This window comes from Coturnix japonica, chromosome Z, assembly GCF_054131305.1.
Source record: "Coturnix japonica strain WE chromosome Z, WE-NBRP24, whole genome shotgun sequence".
Lineage (NCBI taxonomy): Eukaryota > Metazoa > Chordata > Aves > Galliformes > Phasianidae > Coturnix > Coturnix japonica.
In genome coordinates, this window is record NC_140702.1 from 29,891,375 (window position 1) to 29,916,847 (window position 25,473).

A 25,473-nucleotide genomic window follows, 5' to 3' on the forward strand; every position below is an offset into this window, starting at 1 on the left:
CAGTATCTCATACTTTTTTTTTTTTAATAAACCCAATCATCTACACATTTAAGAAATGACATGGAGCAGCTGACCTGTGCCTTCTGAAGTTTAAGATTTTGCTCCAAGGAATAACAACAAAGAAATATAGAAACCATTTTGCAGTTTAAGATTTTGCTCCAAGGAACAGCAACAAAGAAATATGGAAACCATTCGGCCAGCTACAAAACACAGAAGTAAAATAAAAAGCATGTAGACCGAAGTTCTGATCATGATGACATTCCAACAGAAATAAGTCCCAGGGGCTTGAGAGATTTCAATCCACAGTTATTCAGTGTTCAGTAGAGGAAACAACCTTACCAGTTGACCCAAATGAACCTTACAATTTCTACACTGGAAAGGTGCTTGATGGAATCTACTTACATAAGTGATGTGGGTATAACAGGTCACAGCTACCCACTTGATAGCAGTTTAAACCAGCACTGTACCTGGCAACACTACTAGTTGAGCTTTTTATCTGCAAAAATTCAACCAAGAAAATATGAGTAAAACCCACACTACTATGGAGGCACATTATTTGAAACAATACTAACCGTGTAAACATCTTCAAAGATTTTGTTACAGAAAGTTTTTCATTAATTTGTTAGAAGTGCTTTCAAACAACATGCCATGTGCTATCATTTTTTTCTTAATTTTATGTTAGTGCTGATCAGTCTGCCATCTGGAGTCTAAACAACATTAAAACTTCAACTCTTTGAACATGTTACAATAGCTTTTGTTCTTTTACTCTCCCTCCCCACACAACATCTCCGAGGCTGTTTGCTCCTCTGTACTCTGAGAAAATTTCTAGTTCCAAAGCACCTACAGTGTAGTAACGAAGAACAGAAAGCGGAACTGCTAAAAAAACAGAGCAACACAGACATGAATCATTTTAAACACAGCATGGTATAGCTTAACAGAGATATAAAGGAACTGGGGAAAAAAACAGTAGATTAATAAAGCATAAGTAATAGGGTCATGAGTCACATATTTACTAGAATACAAGAGGCAGGGATTTTTATACGTATACGTCAATTCTGTTTTTAAAGAGAGTATAAAGAATGGAAGTTGAATGCTTGAAGAGCTTGGATATTGGAAAGATATACTGATGGATTATAGCCATAACAAAAGAGTGTTAGAATAACACAATAACAACACATGCAGTGCAGGAATTTAGGCTGCAAGAATAGGTCATTTCTGGCACAAAGGCCTGAACTGCTCTATGTAGCTATGTGAGTTGGGGATATGAATGCATATGTGCCAACGTGAGAGTTTACAGTGCATGTATTGTCAAAGCAAACAAGTAGAAGGAAAATTCAGATAACAAAAGGCATAAACAAGATGAGACTGGACAACACTGTAGATAAAGGAAAGTCAGACATGTTTACAGAATGAATATGCACAAGGCAAAGAGTTGTAATAAACTAAATACTGTCTAAAATCCCATTTGATAGCCCTGCTCCAATGTTTGGTTTCTAATTTAAAAAGAAAAAAAGAGTAAATTTAAATTCCAAAGATAATAAAGAAAAGATACGTAGCTGACTCTAAGTTCTGGGATGGTAAGAACTTGGTCTCTGTCGAATGGTATTTCAGTGAAAATATACCAAGTTTCTGCATTTACAGAAAATGTTATGGGGTACTGAACTTACAGCCACTCCTGTAAACATATTGCACCTCTCGAGTGACCTGGATGATGAGTTAAATGTGATAGTAAAGAGTCCAGTTGGCTATTTCATGCACACTAACATGCATAACAATTTCCAACTGTGTCTTCTTGAATTTCCAAATGCATTAATTTATTTTGCATTCCTTAATGCCTCTGCTACACTAGATATGAAAAGTACTAATATTTTAGCTACAGATGACAGCAATAACCAGTAACGTACAACAGACTTGTTTGATCTATATAGAGTTGCATGCCAATATGCCAAGCAAGTAGAGCTGTTCAGTGAACAGTATATTAAGTTTGAATTCCATGTCATTATTTTGAAAAGGCCTTTCCAAGCCTCCTTCTTAACAGATTATAAAAAGAATGTTTTTAGACAACACACCTTGTTACAACAAAATATAATAAAATTGTAGATAATTTAGCATAGCAAACTGAGAAATCATTAAGAAACAAAATTACTAAAACAGTGCAAATAAAATGAAAACTGCAGATAAAATGAACCCAGGAGAGTGAGGTGATACAAAGAAAAATTATCATGCATTTTCTTAATGGAAAACTAACTGAAAGGATGATGCAAAGAAAAACACTTGTTGGAAAAGGTGTATTTTTAAGAATAGTATCTGCAATACATAAGGAAGCATTATTTTAGTTCAAAGCATGATTACCTGCTGACTTCAGAACTCAAGTAGCACAGAAGATGAATGGCCCAAAGCAGAGGTCCTGCATATGTTGCAAATGCTGTAAGAAAGATTGCTGGTATCTCCACGTAGCTCTCTAGTCCCACAAACCCTGCTGAAACATCTACGGTAGCAATGCCATTTGAATTTCCCTGAAAATAGGAATAAAATCCAAAAGATTCAATTATCTCCAAAGAAACATCTGGGATACATTAAAATGCAAGTAATTATTGCATCAACTATTTGTACCAATTATTGTATCAACTCTTTGAGCCACTTTACAGTACAGTCATATTATTTACAATCTTTACACTGCAATTTCAATACAGAAGCTTACCAAACAACAGCTTCAATTTAGGATTTAAAGACTACTTTGGGCATGAACAACCTCTTGCTTGTCTTTTTTTTTTTTTTGTCTGCAAATTCACATGCCTGATGTTTAATAAATTATATTATAAAAAGATATTGAAACAAGCAGCTACATTTTCTGATTTCACTCATAGTGATAAAAATACACATTTTTCACCACTCATGGCTCAAAACCAAGACTTCAGGTTTGTGGCTTAAAATTACACCATATTTCTTGTGCTTAGACAGAGAGGGGCTCCAGTTTGGAGCATGTAGTAGAAAACAAACTTCCACTCCATCCACAATGCAAGTTGCATGTAACTGGATTAAGACTCACAAAGTCAGAGAGGTTTCTGATTCCTGAATCTCTGCATCACAACAGATTTTACTGAAATGGACAAAATGGCTTAAATCATCAGTAAAAGGCATTTTTAAGAAACATAGCAAAACATACGACATTCACTACGTAGCTCATCCCAGGGATCTATGAATTTGTTTGAAGTGATGTAGTACCAGGAGAGCACTAGGAGAAACAGGTAAAAGAATACACATCATACAACAGCTGAGGTTAGAAGGGGCCTCTGAAGGCCATGCACTATAACCAGACGGCTTCCGCAGGGCCACTCAGAGGACTTGCTCAACACCATGTTCATGTAACTTTTGAAGATCTCTAAAAAAGAGTTTCCACTACCTCTCTGGGCAACTTGTGCCAGTACTCCATCACCTGCTCATTAAATAAGTGCTTTCTGATACACAGAGAGAACCTTCTATGTGCAAGTTTCTGCCTACTGCCTCCTGCTCAATGAAAAAAGCCAGGCTCTTTTCTCTTTCCACCTCCATCAGGCATTTCTAAACATTGATGAGACACCTTGAGGTCTCTCCCAGACTAAACAGTTTCAGCTCTCAGCCCATGCTCATATGTAAGATGCTCCAGTCCCTCAAGTCATCTTGGCTATCCTCAGTTAGGACTATCTTCATTAGCTCTACATCTCTTTTGTGCTGAGGAGATCAGAATTGAAGAGTTGTCCAGATACGGCCTCACCAATGCTGAATAGACATGAAGCATCCACACCCTTGATAAGATGGCAGTATATTGGCTAATGTACAGAGGACAGCAACACTGAATCCAGCCAGTTTAATAGTGGTAGCTCTTGTAACCACAAAATTTGAGGAAAGGAAGGCAGAAAAGACACTGAAATGTGTGCCAGGAATGGATCTCATGCCCACACAATAAACAGCTGCTTCCCTTCCATCACTCTCCCAGGATACAACCATGGACACCAATCAGCCCAGAAGTGGCAAACAAATGATTAGTTGTACCAAGGTAGGCTGATGTCAGGTCAACATGGAAGCTGAGAATTTGACGGACTTGTCTTGCAGAAACAGCCCAGTGGTATTTCCTTAATGCTTGTTTTCCTTTTGAGAATAATTCTTTCTCTGAAAAAAAATTATTTTCTCAGTCCTAATCTAAGACCTCAGCATTGATGGTCATCACCACACACACAGTTGGTCTCTAGGACACCTGCAGTTCCCACTACAAGAGCAGTCACTGGAAATGCAAAAAGGAGGGGATCAAGATGTCACCAAGCAACGCTCTTTCCCTTCATACAATCTTTAAGTTTGGAAAAAACCTCTCAGATCATTGAGTCCAATATCAGAGAGAAACACAAACTTTTATTGAATAAAACCTTCTTGCTGTACGCGCCTGGGGCTACGTGCCACAGCCAGAGCAACCCAACGGGGCCCATGAAAAGATGTGGCCAAGACCCTGGTGATTTGTTTGAAACACTGACGCCAAGCACGTGAGATGTGGGGAATGGGCTGGGCTGCAGCACTGGGAAAAGCCCAGAAACTTGTGGAACTTATGCCGGAGCTGAAGCACATGCTGCAGGTGGGGACAGCTCAGTGTGATGACCCAGCAGTGGACTGTGGCATCGCTGTGGGTTGGGCAGAGATGTCCCCAAGTGAAGGTCAAATGAAGGTCATGGGGAGCGCGTTGCCATCTCCTGCTCCCCTTGGCCCACCAAATCTGGTGGAAGCATGGAGGCAGAATTAGAGACCCGCTGCCCTGTGTGCCTGGAGAACTGGGACAGCGTGGCATATGCCATGCCATGCTGCCACCAGTTCTGCTTCCCCTGCATCCAGCAGTGGGCTAGCACCAGGCCACAATGCCCACTCTGCAAACAGCGTGTGAAGTCCATCATCCACGCAGTGCAAGCGGAGAACGACTATCAGGAGCTGGTCCTCAGACCAGCTAGTCCTCAGCTGGTCCTCAGACCAGCTGCCATGGCACCCACTGCCACCGAGAGGCCTGCAGACCTCCGCGCAGCCCAGCCATGGCCTGTAGTGCCAAGGAGTTCTGTGGGCGGCCTCTCCCCTGCCACATGGGCTTCCCTTTTCAGGGAGCACCCAGCCCTGCTGCAGCCCCTGCGCTCCTGGCTGCAGCTGAAGCTCCACCGCATCCTGGGCACTGAGGATCCACGTGCAAATGCACTGGTCAGAAGAGTCATCTCAGCCCTGCGCCTCGCTGGCCTGGAGGAGGAGATCCTGAGACAGAGGCTGGATCCCAGCCTGCAGGGCCACACGAGGGACTTCATAAGGCAGTTCATCGCCTTCACTGTGCAGAGGTGGGGCAGAGAGGCTCACCGCTTGCTGGGCCTCAATGCCACCCCAGCATCGCAGCCCAGAGCTGCCCCACAAGAGGAGGCTCCTGTCCCTGGCCCAGCACCCTCCAGCAGCCCTGCCAGCACCAATGGGGATGAAACTCAGGGCAGGGCAGGAGCAGTGCTCAATGGGAGTCCCAGCCGCCCACGTTCCAACTCTGTGGCAGTTACCATCGGGCAGGCAGCGTCCCATGAGGAGCCAGCACAAGCTGCAGCAGGGCCCTCTGGCACCAGCCAATCTCAGCGGCCCCGGAGAGCCCCAGAGAGGAAGGCCAGTGACTCCCAGGCCTCAGCATCGCCGAAGAAGAGGCCCCCCTGCCGAACAGACCAGGGGCAGAGCTGATGAGACTGGGGACAGGCAGCAGCTGGGACACACACCAGCCCCAATGCACCCTTGTCATCAGTGTCCAATTCCACCATGGAAATAAAGTAGAAATTAAGACTGCAAAAACACGTGTTGGTGTTGCTAATAGCACAGGGTTGTTGCTTCTCCATCCTTGACGCTTCCTCCCCTTTTTCCTGCTGCCATGCCACTGCTGCATGCCAGACAGGAACCCCAGGGGCTTCAGAGAGGGGAATGGCAAATTTTGGCACCTGAGCAGGGGCAGGGGAAGGGAATATCCCCAGGGCATGCTACAGCTGGTGTTAGCCAGCTGGTGCATACTTAGGAGGCCTCCTGAACACCAGGGAGAACAATCAGTGAGCCCAGGACACCCTGGTGAATGGTATCCTGGGGTGCACATGGCCAGGTGCTACAGGCAGGCTGAACTGACTGGGAGTCATGAGACTGTGCCTTTTTCTTTTCACCTGCTTACTCTCTGCATGTTCCTTAGCCATCCTTTCTACAGCATTAGAGTAAGACCTTCAGTTTTGTACACACTCTCATTTTTTTTATTAGCCTCAATTTAAATTATATTGGACTACATTGTATTATCTCTCATTCTGCTACCATATTCAGTAAATCAGCTTTCTCTCTTAGCTCACTGCTGCTGTTTTTTTCCCCATCTAGGCCTGCCTCCCCACCTTTTCCCTTCCCCCCTTCATGTTTTCACAGGGCATAGGACTGTGGGTCCCTTCATCCCCTGTCACAGAACCAGGCCAAACTTGTTTAGAACAGAACACTATGTAATAAGTAAAGTTCTTTCAGCAGAACTGCTGGAAGAAGTTTCTTCCACCTATAATTCCAAACAGGAGATCTTACTTTCAATACAGAGTGAGTGCTACCTACCAACTGAAGAGTCACCTTTAACTAGATTTTGAGTTTTGTTTGTAGTCTATGTAATTTTATGAGCTACCAACACTTCTGCTCTGCTTTTCTACAGCAACAGTTTGCACATCAAATAGCAGCCTTTAATTGTGAAGTTGCAAAAAGCAAAACAAAACAAAACCCACCACCTGTTATGCTTGCATGATTCAGTTTCTCCCTCTCATAGCTACCAAACAGTTTCTTTGTTAAGGAATAAATGAAACAAACTATTATCCTGAAGAGGAACACTTTGGTACAACTTTTCATCCCCATCCTATAAAGGGAATCTACTTTAAGTGCAATTATAGCATTTTTAAATGACAGCAGAAAACCTTCTCAGACTGATGGATAGTGAAGAATTACATCTACCTTGAAAAATTTTTTTTTTTTTACTTAGCAAAATTGATTGCTCTACTTTCAAAAAATCTCTAGGAATACGAAGGCCACAATCAAAACCAGTACTCCTAAAACCTTCCCTATTATACCACAGTCCATTTGTCAATTCACTCTGTCTTGGACATACAGTAGAGGCAGATACATGCTTTGGTTTACAGAGTAGATACCAAAAAAAAAAAAAAAAAAAAAAAAGAGACATCTTCTAGAACAGATATATTATTTTAATGGCATGGTGCTGAAAAGGACACAAATTAAGGAATTAGCAAAATTATCTTAAATTCAAACAAATTTCTTCAGAGCTGGAATTTACAGACAAATGATCAGATACAACATGGCAGCTCCTTATCTGGGCTTGCTCTGTGTCCTATACTGAACTTAATAATAAACCAATCTCAGAAAGAATATAGCAGGGGGAGGGTGGGAAGTTTTGGTCAGCTTCTACTAGAAGCTTTGAGAATTAACAATTGCTCTTCTAATCCTGCAGTGGGGGAAGGATAAACTCATGGCCACGATGAACTGGGGAGTGACCACTAGGACAGAAGCCTGGCTGAGAAGGACTTAAGTTGTACAGGTGGACACCATGTTGACAGTCAAGCCAGCCACTTCCCATTGGATTACAGAAGACCAATAACACCTGGGACTGCAGTGGGGAGAGCACTGCTAGCTGTCTCAAATTAACACTCCATTCCCTCTCTTTAGCAGTGGTGAGATCACACGCGTGGTCCTGGCTCCAAGGACAAGTTCTAGGCTGCCCAGTATAAGACATGGATATGCTAGAATAGGTTTACTGATGGACCACAAACACAATGTTGGGGAAAAATACCACAGCTGTTGTACTAGCATTACCAGAAAGACAGTCTGTGTTCTGTTTGCTTCTGGGAAGAGAAAGCTAAACAAGGAACAATGTCTATAAATACATTAATGAGAGGCATAAGAAGATGTAGTCAGACTTTTCAGACTTTTGGAGGCAACAAACAGGACGCGAGGAAATGGCCACAGCTTGTATCAGAAGAGGTTTAGGCTGGACATACAAAGGAACTTTTTTCTCAGAGAGTGGTCAGGCACTGGAATGGCTGCCCAGGGAGGTAGTGGAGTTACCATCCCTGGCAGTGTTCAAGAAGCACCTGGATAGGGAGCTAGGAGATATGGTTTTGGGGTTTCCTGTAGGTATGGTAAAGGGAGGACGGTTGGACTAGATGACCTTATAGGTCCTTTCCAACCTTGTGATTCTATGATTCAGTACTGTCCAATAAAATGCAATGGGCATGATCTGAAATCTAAGTTTTTTCACTAGCGAGGGTGCACACATGCTGGGAGAGATTGCCCAGAGAAGTTTTAGAACATCCATCTTTGCAGTATTTAAAATCAGACTGGATACAGCCCTGAGAAATGTGAACTTGCTGACCCACTTGCTGATAGGTGGATGTTGGACTGAATAATCTCCAGAAGTGCCTCTCAGCCTCAACTATTTCCTGATTTGATAATTCTGTGAAATTTTCAGCCAACTCCAGCAATTCATCATCACTGAAAATAGAATCATAGAATGGTTTGGGTTGGAAGGGACCTTCAAGTTCATCTAGTTCCAGCCCCTCTGCTACTGGCAGGGCTGCCTCTCTAGAGCAGGTTGCTCACAGCCCCACCCAGTCTGGCCTTGAATGCTTCCAGAGAGGGGGACATCCACAGCCTCTCTGAGCAACCTGTTCTAGGGTCTGACCACCCTCACAGTAAAGGATTTCTTCCTAGTAACTAGTTTAAATCTACACTCTTTCAGTTTAAAGCCATTTCATCTCGTCCTGTTGCTACCTGCACTTATAAAAAGTTACTTCCCAGCTTTCCTGTAGCCTCCTTCAGGTACTGGAAAATAGATGCTTTACAAAAACATTACAATTATTCCTTATTAGTCTCTTTTCCATAACTATGGCTTTCTTGGCAGCCTACACACCATTACATTTCTGATAATTGGTTCTGTTAAGTAACTCAGTATGCAGAGGCCTTCCAGCCTCTTTCCAGTCACACTAAGGGCTGCTCTCAAAAGGCAATCATCAAAGTTGGCTGTACGAATTGTTATGCTCAAGACATGCAAAAGATATTCAATTAAAAAACGTTACCTCCTTAGAGCAGAGTAGAAGGAAAACTGAGTAGGAAGGGATGAAATGTGATGATGGTACGCTCACCAAAGATTCCCTGTCCTGATGTGGAAGCTCAGAACAAAGTTACGCCAACATTCAAACTGTACTAACAGGATTGGAAAGCATGTGAAGTACCATAAGCTTGACTACATTTTAACATCCTCAGCCATGCCTGGAAATTATATCCAGCACAGCCCTTTCCTTGAAGTCTGCAGCAAATCAGAAAGCCTCTCTTCCTAACAATGTGACTTCCAGCTTAACTAATGCTCTCTTATGACATTGCTACACTAAGTTCCCAGCACTAGCAGAAGAGCAAAGAGTTTCTCTTGTTTTGATGCTAAAAAAACAACTTTTTGAGTAATTGCACCCTTATTTGCATTGGGGTCAACAATGTTACTGAAATTTGTAGATTCTCCAGAAAAGGTGATTCGTTATAAAAACAGCAGTTAGTTTTGATTCTGCTAAGATGCCTTACAATGACAAAGAGATTCCTTTCAATTTTGAACTGCATATAAATATATTTTGATGCTACCAAATGTTTTGGAATTTTCAAGAATCAGGTACAAAAATGCATCTTCCTGTTATTGCTATGAATCAACTTAGCTGATACTTTTCAGTTTACTACCACCACAGCAGTAGCTATGAAGTGTACAAACAGACCAAAGTCCCATAGTATACACAGCTAATATTCCTGACAATTGTAGAACTCTGCTCTGAGAGTATCATGTTATCAAGCACATACCCTTCCCTGATTCTCAGACAGAAACATTAATTAGAAACATTGTTAGAAACATCATAATTCTGAGACCTCAGTGAACTCTCCCACTCCGTGACTTAGTTGGCACTTCATATTCCATGAGCATTTCTTTTAACAAGTATCCCCGCTCCCAGCCCCACAGCAGGAAGAGCATTCAGCTTACCTGAAAATAGAAGAAAGCCTGGCCAAACCAGTAGTGCATTATGGTAATCTGTGCTGCATCAAATTTCAAAGGTCTCCAGATGTATTTCGTCATCACTGTCTGTATCAGCAGACAAAATACCAAGACTGGTAAATTGTGTGGTCTAAATAGAAGGGCTGACAGTAGAACCAATCCACTGTACACTTCCCATAGTCCTGTACTCTTCACACTGGAGTCTGCAGAAATAACCTGCGACTTTAGTAAATCTTTAGTGCCAGTGAAGACTATTCCAAGAACAAAGACATAAACAAAACGAGCTTCAGTAATCCCCCTAAAAAGAAAAGAAAATAATATATGTGTATCTGAAAAAGCAAATAAACTAGAAACATAAATAACTTACTAGTATCAATATCATAGGTAAAAAAAAAAAAAAAAAAAAAAAAGTTTTCAAGAGGGATGCAATAACTATTCAGTTCTTCCAAACAGACCAAGTTCTAATGCTAGTATAGTACTGGCCATTTTTATTTATTTATTTTTTTAAATCAGTGGGCTTTGTCAAATATGCAGAATTCTATAATTGGTTCCCATTTAATAACTCCAAAGCAACTTTCAATAAAACAGATTGTGCTAAAAAGTAGTATTAACTAAAATATAAAAATAAAATGTCAACTGAAGTAACCAAAATAAACGTGTTATTACTATTCAAGGTATAGATCCATACATACTATCCTTATAAATGTTCCACTTACATAGCATAAGGAATTTCCCTACAAATATTCATTGGGGTGATATAAAACATGCATGTCAGTAAATAAACTGACTTAAAACAGCTATCCTACTAAGCTGTTCAGCAGTTTTTCAGAACTCAGTAACACAAGTTTATATTTCTTTGTAGCCAGTTGATGGCAATTGAAGAACCTTATTTCAGTCTAAAATTCCTGCATTTCTTAGAGACTTTGTTACCTTACACTACTGTATATCTAATATAAATCAGCACAGTTTCCCTTGATATCACATGCTCTTTTCAATTCCCTAAAAGATACAAAAAATTACGTACTAACTGCCATCTGAATCACACCTACAAACTGACGTCACACTCCATTTCCAATGCAAGCCAATTTTTGGAGAACACACAGTATCTCATCCAAAAAAAGCAGTCAAAGGTAAGGGCCAGTAGGCTCAGAAACTGTGACCTGTTCTAGAAGCGTGAATGTCCATTAGAACACACTGATAGTCTTATATTAATGAAGTAAAAACAGTCACAAAGAACCCATCAAATGAGTAGAATAGAATATTGTTATTACAATTTTATTTTATTTTTTTAATTTTGGAAAAAATAGAAATACCTATTATGTACATGTCCAAAATTTAGAATTCTTTATCCCTTGGAATTATTAGGTCCTTTATGTATGAGTGATGAATGACAACAGTCTTCTACAAAGGTAATACAGTTCACTTGGAAGTGAGAATTCTTGAGTCACCTGAGCTTTAAAATACATTATTTTGTAAAGCATAAAGAATTGTTTCTTCGGGGAACAGAATAGTAAAGTTCACAGAGTTCTTTTGCTTCTGGCTCATGCAGAAATTAATTGCTTTATTTCAGTATTTCTGGTAATTCTGATGTAATTATTTCCAAAAAAGTGTTCATATACATTCACGCAGCTTTATGGATTGACCTTTATCAGGGGGTGTAGTGATAGGACAAGATGCAAGGTTTTTGAACTAAAAGACAGCAGGTTTAGATCACACATTAGGATAAATTATTTATGCTAAAAGTGGTGAGGCAGTCGCATAGGCTGCCCAGAGAAGCTGTGGTGTCCCATCTCTGGAGGCACTCAAGGCCAGGTTGGATGGGGCCCTGTGCAGCCTGAGCTGGTGAGGCGCAGCCCATGACAGAGGGTTGGAACTGGGTGGGCTTTGTGGTTACCTCCAACCCAAAATACTCTATGATTCTATGACCTCAGAAGCAAAATTTTAGGTAATTTTTGGATATTAGACAATATTAAAGGAGATAAGTGAAAGAATGAGATTAACTGGTTCATGGAATTAAAACCAAAAAAGTTTTTGGTTTGTTTGTTGTTTTTTTTTTGCAAGAGCAGCACCCCCACATCAATACAGCATATACACATCATTTTATTGTACAAATTACCATTATAGAGAAGAACTCAAAAACTTGAAGGCCATATTGTTTCTTTGCATTTATTTTTTTTTTTTAAGTTAGAGGTTATAGCTCAAGCCATAGAGGAAGGGACATTCTTCAGTTGTCTAACCCATCTTCCAGCAATTGTCATGTTCAGATAAAATACTTCATTTCAGCAAAGGGAAGAAAAATGGGGTATCAAAGCACTGATTCAGTCTTGTAAGTAAACATGAATTAAACATGCAGTGGCTACATACAGATGAAAAAGTATCTCATACAAACCATCTCGATCTGTCTCCACTTCATGTCACACATATGATAAAAATACCTCCAGACAAATTTGAAGGACAGTCCTGGTCATTTATCACATTAGCCATCTAATCAAAGTGAGCTTGAATTACGCTACTGACATATCAGCTAACATCTGAAATGTGCTAATATGTCTACCATCTTATTTGGCATGCTGTTCCAAGAGTTTTCAGAAGACATTGTGTTTAAAGAGTCAGCAAATGTAAACAAGCGATGCTTCCTCTGTTAGGCCCTGCATTATAGGTTTAAGAAGCTCATATCTTAGCATAACCAGCTCACTTACAGGTGAAAAGTTCTGCTTATTTCAGTAGGAATGGTTTGGGGGATATTTTATAATTGAATTGACCATTCAAATCAGAGGGACAACTATTTCATTAAATGTATACGGTAAAAGAATATATAAGGACTGTCAAGTTCCACCCTGAAAGTATCTTGTTTAAAGAAGAATCATAGAAAATAAAGACTACAGCATATACCTGTCCTGAGATGTATAAAATGAGCATCTGAAGTCTTGTAGGGTATTTGTGCTCACAGAAGCACAAAGATATTTTAGTAAAAATAATAATAATAAAAAAGCTACTTGTTAATTGCTCCCAGATAAACTGCCACTTCATTTCAAGCTGTGCTTTAAGTACAAGACCACTATATCTGCCAATAAAGCTTTATTTTCTAGAGCTTTGTTTCATTAATTTTGAGAGCACCTTTTAAATCACTATATAATTAGAGATTTATAAACATCTGACATGATTTAAGCACATTATCATATTCACTATTTATTTAAGGTGAAAGAATATAAAAGCCCTTTATCTTCCTTCTTGTAATTAAAATCACTATGATGAGTGCAGAATGAGTAAGTTCTCAGAAAAGGCTTTTGTCTTAAGTACTCCACTTATTTCTCTAATTGCATTCCATTTGTATCTCAATTCCTGTATTTAATGTTTTGTCCCACGCTGCAGTTTGTTGGGTTTTTTTTTCCATTACAACTCCAAGGACCTTACTAAAACACAAAAATGAGGTTAAACCCAGAAATGGATTTGAAGCACACATGCTTTCAAAATACACCTTCAATCACAGAGCAAAATTCTGTAGACTAAGTTTACCATTGCACCCATGAGTGCTGAAGGACCTGGCAGAACTGACTGCCAAACTACTCTCTGTCATCTGGGAAAGCTCACAGAGAGCGGGAGACGTGCCAGTAGATGGGAAGAAATATCACCCCACTCTTCAAAAAGGGCAAGGACTCCAGAAAGTACAGTCCAGTCAGCCTCAGCTCAGTTGACCATCCCCTGGGAAGGGCATAGAATGATTTATGATGGATGTCATCTCTGAGCAAGTGGAGAAGAAGGTTGTCAACTACTGCTGACAAGGGGAAATTACTGACCAACCTGGTAGACTTCTATGAACATCTGTGTAGGTGAAGGGAGAGCAGGGAATGTCATATTCTTTGATTTCAACAAGGCTTATGACACTGTCTCCCATAACATCCCCATAAGTAAGGTCAGGAAGCGTGGTCAGAAAGGAGTGGACAGTGAGTTGGTCAAGAGAACCGACCGGTAGAGCTCAGAGGGCTGTGCTCAGTGGTGCAGAGTCTAGCTGGAGGCCTGTAACTAGCGGTCTGTAACTAGCTGTGTTCCCCCTGGCTACAGATCACAGAGCACTGGAACAAACTGCCCAGAGGCAGGCTGTGGAGTTTCCTTCTCTGGAGATGTTCAAAACCCACCTGGACACTTTCCTGTATAGCCTGCTGTAGGGAACCTGTTTTAGCAAGGTGATACTCAGAGGTCCTTACAACCACTACAATTCTGTGATTCTGACATTACTCTCACACTCAGCAGAAAGAACGTACAATGTTAACACTGGTCCACAATTAGAACTATCTTCAATATTTGGAAAGACAGAATGTATGTAAATACATCTCCATATATATGTATATAAACACAAAGATAGTTTTTAAAGATGCCTTATTAGCAAATCTGATCTATATGTCATAAGATCTTTTCCTGCAGGACTTTTTCCATATGTGTATCTTGTGAATTTCCATTCTCTAATTAAACAAACAAACAAACCACTTGTGTCTATATCAAATAAAAAATGAATGTGAAAGAAAGTTTATTTCATTTGTAAGACAACAGTTAAACTTGTCTTCCACAATCCGCTCCTCTTTGAATGTTCTTACTAACTCTGGAAGTTTTCCACAGCGCTGGTATTTACAAGCCAGGTACAATCCAATGATAAAAAGCTCCACAAGAAAACTAAAGTGACTTAGCCACGTTCTAGAAGTAGTCCCTGGTAAAAATGCTAACAAATTCCTTACAGTTGCAACGACCAGCTCTTTAAGAAATTTACCATCCACATAAAAGTCCTCAGTATGCACTATACAGCACAGCCTAGTTATCAAGAACTTTGTTACAGTCATACATTACAAAAATACTCAGCTGAGAAAGGAAAATATGGAAAAGCAACACTGAATTACTGTATGATCATCCTTCAAAACTAGCAAATAGTTAAATGAATTTGACATGTTCTCTGCTAAATGTGGCAAATCCATCTAAAACATGAGGAGATGATGTATTTGGGGCTTCTTTCTAGCAAAAATACAGGAAATGACTACTGGATTTTCTTTCCTCTGATTAGTTCCTATCTAACTTCTATTCTGACAGAGTTGCAGGACACTTCACAAGGCTTAAAATTAAACATCACAAGAACCTGCACGTCAGTCACCTACAAAATATTTTTATTTAGTTTTACTCATAAGAGTTTTATTACAGTCAAAACATAACAGCCCTCTCCACCCTATCCCCCGATAACGAAAGCGTTAACACCTTTATAGAAACAGATTTACATATCTGTTGATTAACTTACTTTGAAATATCTTTGCTGTCACGTTGCCATGGAAATACGACATTTCCAATGGCTGCCCGGTAACTGTAGACTCCCAGGAGCCCAAGTGCCATAGCAATTTTTGAAACCAGGGAGCATCTTCTTTGAACCAGAACAAAGATCATAACGAGGGAAACTGCAGCCAAGACGGAGAGTTCAGACTTATGCTCAGAACTGCAGAAAAAGAAACACACAAACAACAAGAAAAAACTTCAAACCACTGTAATTACTGTGAAGCACATTTGACAGAGCCTCAGCTACAGCACTCTATTGCCAAATTAATTATTGCACTGAGATATGCTATAAATTTTCCAAGAGGTATGGTAAAATACTTTAGTAGTTTCAAAAAATTGATTTTATTAATGAGGCTTCCCATTCAAGAATGCATGCTTAAAGTGGAATTATTGTGTTCCACTATGTGCTAGCTATTCTCTTAATTATATAAAAACTGAGCTGCTTATTGCATAATGGAAAAGAGCAGAAGCTTTTAAGCTTTTCCTATTTATGCATTTTTAAACAGTACATTTGATTATACTACAGCCTTTCATTTTCTGGGATAAGGCATATAAGATTTTTACATTATAAAATTAGTATTATTTCCCATTTCAAAGTAACTGCACCTGCACATGTTTTAATTTTAGACATATAAAATACAACCTAAATGTGATGAAAATAAATATACTTACTTTTAAAAATATACACAAACAGCACAACATGATTATTTTACACAACTACATCTCCTTGTACAGCATCAATACATTCAAATAATAGAGACAGAACTTGCATCATGGCCAAGAGTACAGACACAGTTTATTCGTTCCCCTTCATCCTAAGTATCTAGCAGTTAATACAGACCTAAGAGCATTTCATTAAGCATGCTGCTAAAAGCTGTATATTTAAATCTACAGTGATATTACTTAGCACTGCAAAATTTAAAGGGGTAACGTAAAAAATCTGCTCTTCATATCTACTACAGCTAGCTACAAAATCCAGAAAGGCCTTCATAAGCCAAGAGTTGCTAAAATTTGCCTACTGCAAATATTCGCAGCATCTCAAACAACACAGAAATACTAATCCTACTAATTTACCATCTTTTAAGAGCATTATTCATAACATGATAACCATGTGTTCCATCTCTGTCTTCCACATTTCAAAATGCCTCAATAAAAGATCATCAACTTCAGTGAAATAACACTAAGCCAGGGCTGCATTAGCTCTGATTACATTTATAAAACTCCAGTTTTACCTTTGATTTAATTAGAATTACATTATTTCCAACAGGTCTACCTTCCTATTTGATGGTATATTAGGGTTAGGTTATCAGGATTTTTACCAACATTTGTGACACTATTCTGCTTGGAAATGTCACAGATGAAAGCACACAGGGCAGATAAATTGCCCTGTTAGTCTGCCCTGCAGAACCCAGTCAAGCTCTTCATAGAAGACTCCCAGGAGTTGCAGTGCTCTCTGCAGAACAGTAGAGAAAAGTGACGTGAACCAGAACATTATAGGATATATTATGTGCCCATGGTGTTTTTTCTCAGTAGTATTTTTCTCCTACAGGAAGAGAATGCATAAGGAGTGAATGGACTTTTGCAGCCTTGTGTGAAGACAGTGTATGCATATTTTCTTACCATCTATACATAAAGAACTAATTTAGTAACCAGGGCATCTTTTAAAATTTACCAGAAACATTCATTTAAAAGAATACCTTCAGGACGTATTCTCCTTATTTACTGCATGACAGTGAGATAAATCAAATCAGGCAAATTATTAAGAATATTCCTACCTGAAAGAAGTAATAAGCAGTGCTATATCCAGCAAGACTTTCAATAACATCTGCCATTCCCTATACTGAACACTACAAATCATACTCTACAGGGAAAAAAAGAAAAAAAGAAAGAAAAGAAAAAAAAAAAAGAAAAAAGGGAATAATAAAATAAAATCCTTAGAAAAGGCCCAGTGGAAAGGAAGGGTATTTTTAAATACATGAGCACATCAGTCACTAATGGCACATTCTTTACTGCTAGCACAGGGGTTTATATCCAGCATGTGTCTAAGTGTTGCATAGAGTCTGCTAAAGAAACAAATAAAACAGGATTTATAACAAGTTATGTTGAGTCACTGTGGACCACCAATGGTTTCCACATTTACCAATCAGGGTTCTTACAGTCATACAGCTAAGTATATATTAAATTAGCATGTATACTGAAAGAGAACTGTAGCTGCTCAACACAGAATTCAGCCATTTAGCAAACTTCTCAATGAGTTTGACATCAGTCCAAGAAATCCAGGCAGAAACATGCTGCTCTAGCTCAGCTGAAGTGTAGTGGTGTCTGCCTGAGCCACAAGGCAGAAATCAAAGTACCAAGAGTTTCATGATAGAGAGCCTGATGCAGCTTTGTTTGTGTGCTCTTACTGCTGCAGCTGGTGGTCTACGCTTTCATACTTCTGGTGTGAAAATAAAGATTGAAGACATTTTCTTTGACTTGCTTTGACCTCACTTAATTCCTGCAAAATAGTGGACTGAAAGGAGTTGTAAATACTCAAATGAATCTCACTTTAAAGCCTTTTTAACTGCTCACTTCCATACAGCTAGCATAGAATATGAATAAGACTCATGCAAGCTAGTTTTTTGGGAGAGAGCACTTGGTGGGAGAATTAATTACATGAATTGAAGGAATTATCATCATCTTTGCATGCTGCTGCTTCCCATCCGTTCTCCACAAGCTGATACTGCCACTGACTCCTTCGCCCCTTCCTCAGTGAGCTCTGTAGCAGCTCTGACACCTTCCAAGTACGAGCTCCGACCAGGAGCTCATGCAAACAAATTTAACTGATTATTAGCTAATTGAAAAGGAAACCTTACTACCACCAAATACAAAAACTGCATGTTCTCTTTGCTTTACCTACTGTCTATTTTTCTGACGCACTTTTTCCCATTAAAGTACATTATTTTTTTTTCCAGCAGGTTTTGCAAAATCTCTCTGCAAATTTCAAAGAATGCTTCCCTAATTACTGCACTATTCAGTGTACGCTTAACAGCTAAATTCAACATGCTACAGTAAACTAATTTTCTGTGATTTGCTTCTGATATATTTCAATGCACAAATCTGTACAATAACATGTTTTGTCTCAAATGAATGGTCAGCCCATTATGCATTGTCCAGATAAGCAAAATATTAGTTTGAGCATAACAGCAGATAACTAAAGGGTCAATACAAGACGAAAAGACAAAAAAGAAAAAGGAGAGAAAAGACTGTTCATCAATTTATCTTAAAGACAAAAAGCCTGAGCAGCTGTAACACAGACCAGCAAGAAGACACACACGATCTGAGTAAGGTTCTGATTTCATATTACTAGAAAATATGCTATTAAGACACAACTATGCAAATTAAACAGGTACTAAAAATAGAACAACAATCAACCTTACAGGCTTGCAGTGCATTTTGGGAAGAGGAATGAGTGGTTTAATGCAACTCAGCCCATCACTAACTTTTAATTGATGCCATAAAGAAAATCCATCATCTCAATCCTGATTAAAGTACTCAGGAAACAGACACCTCTACCACACCATTCTTCTGTGAAAGGGAAATAACAAAGATGTTGAAATCTCTAACCAAAGAAAATTCAGTCATGCTCACCTAATAGGAGTTAGGACCCTGACAAACCAGAGGATGTGCAGAGATTTAGTTGATTCACTGACTGACCATTTGCAAACCCATTCAGTGAGGCCTGAAAGGCCCAAGACAGGATTTACCCCATCCACATCTACCACTTAGGTCCAAAAACCATGCAGTTTAAATGCTGCTATTGGGGTTAACTTTTAAACATACAAAGGAACTTAAGCATAGGTCAGAATGATGACACATACCTTATCTTCTTGTAGGCCAAAACTGCTCCTGTGATTTGTGTCAGGATATAGTTACGCAGTAGCCTGAGCCAACTTATGCCAGGATTCTGCTTTTTTGTGCTTTCTGAACACTGCAGATGCTGCTACACTAATGAAAGGAAGAAAGTAGAAATGCAGCAGCCCCAGTTACACACACTGTCTTAGCCCAACATGGTACTGCACTCTGGACTTAGGCTGTTGGAGTTTTTTTTGTTTTTGTTTTTTAAGACTGAAAAAGTAGAAGCTTGAGAATCATTAATTCTTTCTCATTTGACACGTAAGCTGAATTTTATAAGCAATACTTGACAATAAAAGAAGGAAAAATGCTTCCATATGCTGCATTTCAAAAGATGCAGATACTGCTGCTTTTGTTTTTTGGTTTTTTTTTCCTTCAAATGAATTCAGACAGCAACAGTGCTGGCTTGCACACTCATTCCTTCCATTATTAATCCAGTCCATATATTGTGGCAGAACATTTGCCAGTTAAGCTGCAGAGTAAAACAGAATGGGATATGACCCATTTCAAGTCATAGATTAGTTTTCCACACCACCCTGGGATATTTTACCAGCCACACCGGTACGGTGAGCTGTTTTACCATACTGACAAAGCAACAGCTGCGCTGGTTAAACACAGGGCCTGTGATAGGTAACACATGATAACAGGTACGTTGCCTGGTAAAGTAACAGCTCTTTTTATACATCATTACAACCAAACAAGCAATGACAGCCTATGGCTATAGTTGTATAACCTTTTATCTTCTACTTGCTTCAGGATCAAAGCAAATACACCCAAATACGATGCTGTACTTAGGAGGGAAACACAAAAAACAGTTCACCAGTAAGTTTCAGTTTTGATATCTAGCTGCCAGTACTTCATCTCTTCTCACCAAGGAGTCACGCAGCTTTAATTACATGATTGTTATGGATTTATGAAGGGGGAAGTAACTGTCAATCAACCTGATAGAATTCTGTGATGACTAGCTCATTGAAGAGCGCAGTGCAAGCAAGTTTGTTTATTGGAACATTAGCACAGCTTTTACTTCTACAGGATCCTCACAGGCAAATCGATGCAGGCCCCATATCGGATAAGTGGACAGAGAGGTGGACTGAAAGCTGACTCAGCTGCCCAGCATTCTCATCAGCAGCACAAAATCTACCTGGAGACCACTCAGTAGCATCCAATCCCAGGGCTTCACATCAGGGCCATCTTCTTTAATGGCCCAGAGGACAAGCTTGCAAGTGAAAACAATGCAAAACTGAAAGAGCGGCTGGTATAACAGATGGCTGTGTGCCATTTAGAGGGACCTCAACAGGATGAATAAGTAGGCCAACAGAAATCTCACCAATAATTGCCAATTTAAATTCACAGAAGAAAAAAATGAAACAATACAATAAACTCCTTCTTACACCCCTCTACTCAAAAGAGAAAAAAAGATTAAGCCAGAAGACTTGTAGACAACCACCAAGTTAGTATGAGTATTAGAGCTGAACTTAAAGGATTTTCCAGCTTTCATTATTATTCAGGAAGCCCTAGAAGCATCTGGTGTAGCCGCAGGCTGCATTCTACCTGTGATGTCCCCAAGTCCCCACTACAGCAGGGTGTGCTGCTCTACACAGGCACACTTCACACCATGAAGTCAGAAGTCACAAGGTGAAGATGCACTTAAATGTACAGTATCTTTGCTGCTAAGTCCACAATGTTTAGAAGGCTGGTAATATTTCCAAGTGTCAGTAAACACTCCTGGGGGACAGTAGCAGCAACAGCACATATTTGGAAAAAAAATGCAATTTTGTTTTATAGTTGCAAAAATATCAAGTCTTCTTCCACGGCATTATAGTAGTATGCTCCAAAGAAAAGAGCTGACAGCCTGAAGAAGACATCTGGACCAGAAAGTTATTTCAGAACTAAATCTGCAGAAGATACTGAGGATTAGTCTTCTAAAATAATAACTAATAACAGTAATAACAGTATTCCCAGTCACAGTGAATCACACTTATTCCTGTATTTTCTATAGCACTGGTCACACAGTGACTTACCTCACAATGAAGATGCTTCCTGCAACTACACTTGTATATAACACTCCTTCCCCAATCCCTCACTACACTGCAAGAGGATGTACAGTGAAAGCTCTGGTAATGCAATAAACTTTCTCGTAAGTCATGTCTTTCAGCACTCATGCCTGTCATAGCAATTGGCATTTTATCTGTGAGGGCTGCCAATATGTAACGAGTTTCATACTGGTTGATTTACTCATGTCTCCATTAATGAATGATGAATGACATTTCATCATTCTGGCAAGAAATCTCTTATCTTACAAAAAGCCTCCCCATCTGCTGTCTGCAAAACACTGACTAGTCAGTTGCAAGGTGTTGAAAAATCCATCTACCAGACAACATCCGGAAAACAGTTCAAATATTAAGTACCCTCAATCACTGAATAGTGGCCATAGTTCTTCACAACACCAAACAGCAGCCAAAGAACTAAAAGCTTTTCTCTAGTGCACTTCAAGTTTCAAGAAATTCCCTTTCTCTATTTCCCATACTACATCTGAAAAATTCCTTCAGTTTTCCACCCACACGTTAAATGACTGTGGCAGACAAGGAAAAACTCTTTTGTGAAGCACTTTTTTCCACAACTTAATGAAGTCTAGAATTGAGCAGAACCTTCTGCTTTTAAATTAAGAGTATAATTCTATTAAGTGTTTTTTAATTTCCCAAACCAGCCTCTGTTGACTTATGCGCAGAAAATGTTTACTTTTTGCCTCTGATAAACCTATCGTGTATAATTGACATTAATTAGGTAAGTCATGGTGCAGGGCTAAGATTATAATCTATTGATAGTACCTGAGGAATAACTCCTGCACTGAAAAATTCCTCATGCTGTTACACTATTTAGTCTCTCCATATTTACAGCAATTTCTAATATAGAGATTGTATAGAAATGTTCACATACTTCAAATGAAACAGGCATTAACTTCTAAATAACACAGAAAGTACAAAAATAAATCTGCTACCCACCTTGTCAACCAGTGCCCGAAGTCTGGCCGATGAGCCCACTGGACCCCTGTCTGATTCAAGGATCGAAGGAGTCGACAGCAAATAAGAATGATCCAGGGACTTGCTAAGCTTATCCACTTATCTGATCCTTTCACAAATTCAGCTGAAGATGCAGCCTTGCCTAGTTTTGAATCACTTGCTGCTTGTACATCTATATTCCTGCATTCTGAGGCTTCTCCAATACTGTCAAAATTTTGTTTCACAGTGGTGCCAAGCTGAAGGTCACATTCTTTCAGAAGAAAATGATTTCTACAAAGTTCTTGACACAGAGCCAAACAAAGCGTATTGATAAGAAAATACCAGGTTTGATGTTCCTCTTCTATAAAACTGCTTGCTCCCAAACTCAAAACATGACCAATTGTTCCAGCCAGGATCAGCACATCTACTTCTGACCAGCTGGAATTGGATGCACCAGCATTCTGCAAATGAAAAAATGCAACAGTGTAAAATTGTATAAAAAGCTGTTTAAGCATTCAAAGTGTGCTTACTGCAATATCCTACAAACAAACCAAATAAACCACGAGACGAGTTATTTCTACCTTGACAAATCCTACCAATTTATGAGAGGTTCATTTTATTGTTGCCTATTTACTTAGTATTACAGCAGAATATAGTTTAAGATAGCAGTCTGTTTATGGTAAAACCAAACCAAAACAACCTTCATAATCACAACTAAACAGATTCAAATTCCTTACCATCCTAAGACACATAAAAATTGAAGCAAGTTCTTTCCCTGTTGAAGTGAAAATAGAAGTCTCACAGAAATCAAACTTGAGGCATAAATAACCAGCAGTTTTCTAATTGGTTAAGTCACTAGAGTGACAGTTTTCACTACTCTAAATTAACCAAAGTTACTTGCAGACAGTCTGATGTATTATTCCTGCTTATCTTGAAATGTGTCCATCATCATAAAACATGTTATCAGGCTATTATTTACTTCACATGTTGTGGTTATCTAAAAAAAATCTATTCTTTGTCTAATGCCTCCATTAGTTCGAGCTCTTGCTCACAGCAGCTACTTCAAAGCACTCCATCATCACTGCCCTCAGTGATATGGCTAAAAAGAGTGTAAGGGAATGGGGAATGTGGGAGCATCTGGTTCACTGCAGTCATCAGATTAAAGACCTTCTCACCTCATAGGGAAGGGGAAATAAAAGGGAAACCATTAACAGAACACACAGAGATAGAAACATGATAAGTAAGCACTATGGGAGACAGTAAATGGGACCAGAACTCTCCAGACATTAATTGATGGGCCATTAAGAAAACAGAAGCAGAGATCTGAAGAGCATCAGTCTGGCCTTTGTAACTGATAAGGGGAATTAAGCTACACCAGTACTATACGTATCTGAAAGGGCCTGTGGAGATATGCATACTTAGTAGTAAGGAATTCTTCAGGAACCTGTCAAGGTTGGCAGAGATGGGGATGCAGAGGAACAGGCTGGAGGGAGGGGGAAAGAGAGGGACGAGTATAGCTGACATCTTGCTGCAAAGCCATTTGGATGTGGTGCTCAGGGACATTTAGCAGAGGGTTGTTAGGGTAGTATGGTTAGGTCAGTGGGGTTGGACTTGATGATAACTTTAAGGTCTTTTCCAACCTCAGCAGTGCTATGAAAAGGCCAGTCATATAAGAACAGGCACCAGCCAGCCATCCCTCTACACAACCCTGTGCCTGACTGTTGCAGTCTGCTGTATCTTGCCAGTGCATATTCTATCTGTCTTCCTGTGAAACTTCACCCTCAGTCCACATATGAGCACTGCAAGGACCCATGGCCAGCGAGGCCTCAGGCCACACAGATCAGGAGCCCTGTGTCAGCAACTGGGAGACTGGCATGTGTATGGCAACATGCGAGGTCAAAGGGACATGGCTGGAAAGGCATCAGTGTGTTTATCTTTCCATCTGCTAAACTGAATCCTCTGCATGATGGGACTATGTTTAATTTGATAGAAAATCCCAAGCCAAACTGGATGAATAGGATGAAAACCTGTCCCTCAGAAGTCTTGAAGTCTGAGCTGGAGGCTGGCATGAGAACCTGGGCATGGCTCCAGCAGAAAGGAAGAAGACATGCCCAAGCCCTAGAGTCCACCTCAGGCAGCAAGGGTTTCCAAACACATCTTTGTTAGTAAAGCTAGATATCTGTGATGCATTCCAACAAATGCCAAAATCAGCAAGGTCAAAAATCATCATTTACCATTTTACATTCTCATTAAGCTTTCCTCTGTGAGAGAGTATCAAGCAGTGTTTCTTATGCTGATATTATAAAAGCCTGATAAATAAAAGACAAATCCAAACCACTCCAAGTCCTGTTCACTTCAGAACAAAAATCTGTCATCACTTCCACAGTAACCTCAAGTACATACTTCAACCATGCTTCATTGGCCTTATGAATAAACTTAAAAAACAGTCTTGAATATTCATAGAAATAAACTGCACATAAAACATACAGATAAACCTAGCGTACCACAATTTATGAACTTTTAAAATCATTTGCACTAGAATATAGAAACTCACCAAACTGGGAGCAGGTAACCAAAAAGAGGGTATAAACACATTAAAAATGCTGAACATCTAGATGCAATTCTCAAGTCTCACTTATGCTTAAGCTTTATTGACAGCAGCTTAGGCTTTTGTTCAGGAATCGAGAACATGGGGAGGACAACAAACACACTTGATCCAAGAAGCTCATTAGTACTGCCTTGATTTTGCTTTGAGGACAACTCCAGTCTGGATATTAAAAACTTTATGCTCAGAAAGAGTGGTTAGGCATTTGAAAAGGCTGCCCAGGGAGGTGGTGGAGTTACTGCCTCTGGAGATGTTCAAGATATGGCACTGAGTGACATGGTTAGTGGGCATGGTGGGGAAGGGTTGATGATTGGACTAGATGACCTTGCTGATTTTTTCCAACCTTAATGATTCTGTGATTCTATGAACTTCTGTGAAAATCAAGATTGAATAAGATTAATGAAAATGATTGCAGGAGGTACAATTAAACCAAATCACCTATTCATTTCATCTCCATTTATTGTGCTGTTAAAGAAATCTATTGCTCAAAAGTCACAGCCCTTAAGAAGTAAAACAAAACAAACAAGAAGAATATGTAAAACTCTGTAATACCAAAAAACCCTAAATATTTATCACAGAAATCATCA

At 39.6% G+C, this 25,473-nt stretch overlaps 2 protein-coding genes across 6 annotated transcripts in view; one reads left to right on the forward strand and one right to left on the reverse strand.

The window, feature by feature from the left end:
• Nucleotides 1–25,473, reverse strand: part of PIGG (phosphatidylinositol glycan anchor biosynthesis class G (EMM blood group)) — a 75,077-nt gene that overhangs the window by 21,252 nt on the left and 28,352 nt on the right. For 3 of the 5 annotated variants that reach the window (XM_085528770.1, XM_015849554.3, XM_015849555.2), the window contains 4 exons: nucleotides 22,285–22,742; nucleotides 15,357–15,548; nucleotides 10,067–10,376; nucleotides 2,353–2,516 (listed from right to left, as the gene is read on the reverse strand). In XM_085528770.1, the coding sequence (XP_085384896.1) occupies nucleotides 2,353–2,516; nucleotides 10,067–10,376; nucleotides 15,357–15,548; nucleotides 22,285–22,742 (1,124 nt within the window). Of the gene's footprint in view, nucleotides 1–404; nucleotides 497–2,352; nucleotides 2,517–10,066; nucleotides 10,377–12,218; nucleotides 13,492–15,356; nucleotides 15,549–22,284; nucleotides 22,743–25,473 lie in introns of those variants that run through there. The other 2 variants (XM_015849557.3, XM_085528771.1) reach the window with 2 other exon arrangements.
• Nucleotides 2,771–7,203, forward strand: LOC146753871 (E3 ubiquitin-protein ligase Topors-like). Its single transcript, XM_085528772.1, has one exon. It carries the CDS (start codon nucleotides 4,753–4,755, stop codon nucleotides 5,716–5,718), a length of 966 nt encoding a protein of 321 aa, XP_085384898.1. The 5' UTR covers nucleotides 2,771–4,752; the 3' UTR covers nucleotides 5,719–7,203.

What these genes read in the sequence shown, in the direction of transcription:
- LOC146753871 (XM_085528772.1), top strand. Translation starts at nt 4,753, where the DNA reads ATGGAGGCAGAATTAGAGACCCGCTGCCCTGTGTGCCTGGAGAACTGG.